We start from the raw sequence: 6000 nt of genomic DNA on the forward strand, positions 1-6000 counted from the left end.
ACCTACAGAAATCCTAAGGGGAGTTGATAAATAACATTTATTGCTACATGCTTGGAAGAGAACTAAACGTATGGTGTGTCTCAGAGGAGATCAAACAATGAAAACTACACAGAATCTGTTCATCAGCAGACAGAACTTAGCCATTAAAGGCAGTGATTAAATACTTAAACAGACTATGAACAGTGACTAATTAAAAACTAGTATAATTATAATTAGAACTCTTCCAGACACACCGGAGAATGCCATTGGTATCGTGGCAATAGCACAGGCTATGGAACCAGCCAAATGTGGGTAAGAACATTGTCTCCCAGACCCGTCTCACTGAAAACATGACCAGGAAACTTACTGCCTTTACATTCACTGAACCCTAGTTTCTCTCTCATCTGTAAATGGGGATTAATGCTACCTGCTTCCCATGGTTGCCATAAGAATTAAGTAAAATAATACACATGAAACATCTCCAGCAAAACAACTGCTTTATAGCACCTGCTCAACCAATGTTCCTTCTTTGGAGAGCAGTAAGCTGTAGAACAGTGTTTGAAACCACTTGGAACTCACTGCTAAAGAGTGAACTGTTTAGGGAATCTTGTTTAGGGAATCACTGCCTTACAGACTATCCTTCTACTCTCCAGTACCAGTGCCAGACCTTGGATGACACAATGATACCAAAAAAAAAAAAAAACAACCAAAAACTAATTACATATTGTAACTCCACCGTACAGACCCCTCCTCCATAGTTTAAAGTATTAACAATTTACTTTCTGGGTTGCATGCCAAAAATAATTTGAAGACTTCCCCTCTCACCTCTCCATGTTGGGAAAGTTATAAGAAGGGGCCCAGTTCAGGCAATTCATTCAGCAACAACTTTCTTGCGTGTCAACTATGTGCCAAACGGTCTATACACTAGACTAGGGAATATCTCCATGAAGAAACAAACACAAAATGCCCTCAAGACATTTGTATTCTACTGAAGTAAAATGAATAACTAAATATTCTAAATAACTGAAACATGCTACTTTAATTACATATTTTCAATTAAAACAACATTCCAAGATTCTCTACTAAATGCTGTTTTTTTCTTTGTTCAACAATTCTTGCAACACTTTTTAGAAATATTAAAATGGTCAAACCAAATATGGTACTTATAGAACAATGATATACTTGCAATGTCCGAGAGTGATAAAGTTCAATTATTAGATTTTCCTTACTCTATTTACAGTTTTAAAAGTACCACTACCACTCTTTGTCAAACCAACTTTGCATATCAACCCAATTTTATTTGAAAGGTATGTATGGTTTTCATTTAAATCAATTACTATACTTGACTTCAGCATCATATGTCATTCCTTGTGTAAGATTTAAAGTAGCTGCTAAGTATATTATAAATATTATAAACAAGAGTGTATAGATACTAAAATGTAAATCTCTAAGTTAACTCTATTATATTCTACAGATAATTCTATAAATAACTTTTAAAAATTAAGCAAACTTTATGTCTGATAAACCATTCTAAAGATTGAAGAAATTGTAGATATACACACAATCCTCCACAAGTATTCTGCACCATCCCCCAATATAATGCTTTTCACAAAGATACCAAAAAAAGTATATGCTAATCTATTAAAATCTAAGTAGATATCTTTAATTAAAGATATATAGCGTGACAAAAAAATATGGGAGTCAAGTAAATTATAAAATATTTAAATAATAGTTAAAATCTGTATATTTTCCTAAATATATGTCTCAATTATCAATAGCACAAAAACATCCCCTGGATGGTTTAAGGTGAGGAAAAGAAAATAAACTTCACTTTTCTAAGTAGGAGAAAGTAAGTCTTAAAATTTTACATAGTCAAAATAACAAAAATCTATTTCTATTATAGCTAAGTGAATAGGATAAGAAAAATATTATTCAAATGATTTATTTCACAAATACACTGAAAAAGGTAATTTCCCCAGACAGACAGACAGACTAATGCTTGTGGTTTTTAAATGTCCTATTCATAAAGCCGACTGTCTTTAATTAGGCATCAGTCTCAAACTGTGTGTGTTTATGTTTTTTATTTTAATCACATCAGTGTCCTCTGCTATTAATAATTAAAGAATATGCATTTTGAGTTAATTTTTGAAGACAGGATGGATGGGTGTACTTTTCACCCTATAATGTATATAGTCACCTACTTTCTCTTCTAATTAGAGTTACATGTTTGAAGAATGGTTGGATATGGTTAGAGTAGTCCACAGTCACAAAACAAAATGACTTTCTATGTAATACCAACTGAGACAGGTAAGCTTTTAAAATCCTCACAAGTTCCTAACATTGAATTAGCTGGACCAGACCATATCTTATAATCATTAAATACTGGGGATATAAAAGAGTTAACCAGAGTGTGAATTTTGGGTTCCAAATTTAAAGTTTAAAGCTTTCTGTATAGCTTCAAGGTGACTTGCACCAAGACAAAGCTCATTTTCATTTTTGGTCAGAGCAGAACAGTGAATTGAAGAATCTAGCCACAGAATTTACATCTCCGCAAAGGTCGTGACAGGGCATTTTAAACATGTCACTGAAGCTGTGATGGCCCTTTCGGATGTGGCTTAGTTGGTTGGAGCATTGTCCTGTGCACTGAACGGCTGTGGATTCAATTCCCGATTAGGGCACATGCCTGGGTTGCCAGTTCATTCCCTGACAGGGTGTGTTCGGAAGGCAACCTGTCAATGTTTCTCTCTCCCTCTCATTTCCTCTCTCTCCAGATTCAATGAAAGCTTATCCTCAGGTGAGGCTATAAAAAAGGGGGGGGGGGGGCAATGCAAACTGCATTTGATAATATCATTTAGGAAAAACCCTGGCCATCACAGCTTCTGATAATAAGATACACATAAAAGTCACCCTAACTAGTGTGGCTCAGCTGGTTAGAGTGTGGTGCTGTACACGGAAAGGTGGTGGGTTTGATTCCTGGCAGGGCACATACCCAAGTTGCAGGTTCAATCCCTGGTTAGGGCATGTATGGGAGGCAATGGACCTATGTTTCTCTCTCACAGCGATGCTGCTTTATCTCTCTCTCTCTCTCTCTCTCTCTCTCTCTCTCTCCCTCCCTCCCGCCCTCTCTCAAAGCAATGAAAAACATATCCTCAGGTAAGGATTTAAAAAAAGATGTAGCCCTAGCCGGTTTGACTCAGCAGACAGAACTTCAGCCTGCGGACTGAAGGGTCCCGAGTTCTATTCCAATCAAGGGCATATCTGGGGTTGCAGGCTCGATCCCCAGTAGGGGTCGTGCAGGAGGCAGCTGATCAATAATTCTGTCTCATCATTGATGTTTCTATCTCTCTCTCCCTCTCCTTTCCTCTCTGAAATCAATAAAAAAATATATTTTTTAAAAAGATGTACATTATATTTCTTATGTGAATGTTCAGAGGTCATGACATGGTTATGTGAAGTTAAATATCTGCAAGTGACCTCAAAAGGAGGAGTACAGCTTTAAGATAAAAAGAATCTAGACATGTCACAAAGCCCACAAATTTTCTAGGTGCTCTATATACTGAGATCTTGTAGAAGAGACGATTCCAACTCCCACAAAGAAACTTCTTTGCTCATTATTACTTTTATCTTATCTGTCACTCCAAAATCTCCTTCAAATCAAGATGGAAAGATTAACAAGCCTCAGGAAGACACACAAAAAATGGGGATATCCTGGCAAAGCTGATCCTTGAGAAGGGGAGGCGGCGCATGCGCGCTTCAGACGTTATTCCATCTGGATGGGCAGGGGATGGGCAGAGAGCAGTTTGGCTCCAGGGAAGACTCCTTTCTGGCATTCTGGTCCCTGTTTTCCCAGGATCATGGAATAGGAGCGATGGAAGAGACCTTAGGGATAACCTTCCGTTATTCCTTGCCTCCGTTTGGCTCAGTTCAAGTTCTACCTCTTCCACAGAGATAATCCATATTATTGCAGACCACACACACTCTGCAGTAGGAACAATCCCTACAAAGTTTTACTGGATACATAAACACACCCCCTGTATATGTATAATATGTTCTTTCGTCATACACCAATTTCTTGAGATCCTCATGTGCTTTTCATTTTTTTAAACCCCCCATGGTGCTTAATAACACTTAAGGTGTGTACTGAGTGTGACCATAAAGTGCACAGATGGTATCAGGAACCCTGCAGCGAGTTTGAAAGGAAGCCGCTCACAGGTGCAGCTTCCAGGTCTGTGCCAGGCCTCCAGCCATACCCATGGGCTGCTGAGCTGAGTCAGAGGTAGTGCAGACTGGAAGAGAACCCGCGCCTGTCGATCCGCCAAGAGGAAGACCCTGGGAGTGTTCTCCTCTGTCATTCCTGGGCTCCAGTCTCCCTCTGCGGCGGCAGCGAAGAGCTCGAGCAACCCGCCGGAGTCTAAGTCCCAACGACACCCTGTTACTATGTCAATTATTTAGCCAACCTGACTATTTCCCGTATGGAAAACGGGAATATGAATGGTGTCCAGCTCCTCAGCCTGGGGCCTCGGGAAGGGCTTTGCACAGTGCCTAGGGCAGTAAGATCATCGCAATATTGACAGCTCATCTGTCAAAGGCGTGAGCTGACCGAAGTCATCCCTCAGGTCTCTTCCATCGCTCCTATTCCATGATCCTGGGAAAACGGGGACCAGAAGGCCAGAAAGGAGTCTTCCCTGGAGCCAAACTGCTCTCTGCCCATCCGCTGAACAGATGAGACCGCCTCTAGGCAGAGCTTCGCGGGCGATTAGAGCAACAGGAGGCTAAGCGGCCTGGGGCCTGTGCCCGCTACGGGAGGTCGCCCTCCACCCTCCTACCCCGGGCCCTTGGGCCTGCGGGGCCCTGCCTGCGCCCGGAGACTCCGGTGGATCATGGCGGGGGGGTGCGGGGGGGGGACATCGGGAGGACACTCACTTGTTCCTGCGGATCCAGTCGATGAGGGCGCGCACCTCCGGCACGTCGTCCAGGGCCGGCGGCTCACCCGAGCTGAACTGGTCCGGGAAGCTGCGGTTGAGGTCGCGGCCACGGCTGTTGTAGCGGCCGCCGGACCCAAGCGGTCCGCCGCCGCCGAAGCCGCAGTCGCCCTCGCGGGCGCGCTCGAAGCCATCGGGGTTGAGGCTGGGCAGCACGTACACGTCCGTGGTGTTGAGCAGGCGGACGAGGCGCGGGTCTCCGCGGCGGTAGCCGGCCGCCAGCTCCCGGGCCAGGTAGACGAGCACCTGGCGCGACACGGTCTCGTCGCCGTGCATGTTGCCCACCAGCTTCACCTGCGGCCGGCCGGGCAGCAGCGGCCCCGCCGCGTCGGGCCCCGCGTCTCCGTCAGCCGGTGGCGGCCCCAGGCCGGCCGTGAGGCGCAGCACCCACAGCGGCCGGCCCTCCACCGAGTGGCCGATGCTGAAGAGGCGGGTCAGGCCCGGGGGCCCCGCGGCCGCCGCCTCCCGCAGCGCCGAGCCCAGCTCCTCTTCGTGGTAGTAGCGGTCGAACTGGCCCTCGCCCGCCTCGGCGCCCGCGCCCGCCGTCGTAGTCGTCGCCTCCGCCTTCTTGATGTGCGCGGCCCGGGCCGGGCTCCGCGGCAACAGCAGCAGCAGCAGCAGGCACAGCAGCGGCGGGAGGCGCCCCGGCTGCCCGAGTGGCCGCGCGCCCCAGCCGCTCGCCATCTTCCAGCAGCACAGCCACCCGCTCCGCTCCCGCGGCTCCGCGCTCGGTGGCCGCGGCCCGCCGGATGCCCTCCGCGCCTAGCAACCCTCCGCTCCCAGCCAATCGCGGGAGAGCCTTCTGTGACGTCACGCCGAGGGGCGGGGCTTTCCTTAAAGCAGCGGAGTCCCTGTCGCCCTGCCTTTCTCCTGTCCGGGAAGAGTTTGCTCACTCTCTTCCTTTGCCAAGGTTCTTTCCTTCCTCCCCAAGTTCTCTCCCGCCTGTTCTCCGCTTCCCTCCCTGCCACTGGCTCGGTCTCTTTATGGCTCACCCCTTTCTCTCAGTGCTTTTACTAGCGCCCTTACCATTTTTGTTGCA

General features: G+C 46.6%; 1 protein-coding gene across 3 annotated transcripts in view; it reads right to left on the reverse strand.

Moving 5' to 3' along the window:
• CPD (carboxypeptidase D) overlaps window positions 1–5729 on the reverse strand; it is a 59785-nt gene extending 54056 nt beyond the window's left edge. For 2 of the 3 annotated variants that reach the window (XM_059669247.1, XM_059669246.1), the window contains exon 1: window positions 4903–5729. In XM_059669247.1, the coding sequence (XP_059525230.1) occupies window positions 4903–5645 (743 nt within the window). In that variant the 5' untranslated portion in view covers window positions 5646–5729. The remainder of the gene's footprint in view (window positions 1–4902) is intronic. The other variant, XM_059669248.1, reaches the window with a different exon arrangement.
• Window positions 5730–6000: the final 271 nt, after the last annotated feature.

This window comes from Myotis daubentonii, chromosome 16 (genome assembly GCF_963259705.1).
Source record: "Myotis daubentonii chromosome 16, mMyoDau2.1, whole genome shotgun sequence".
In the NCBI taxonomy this organism is placed as follows: Eukaryota; Metazoa; Chordata; class Mammalia; order Chiroptera; family Vespertilionidae; genus Myotis; species Myotis daubentonii.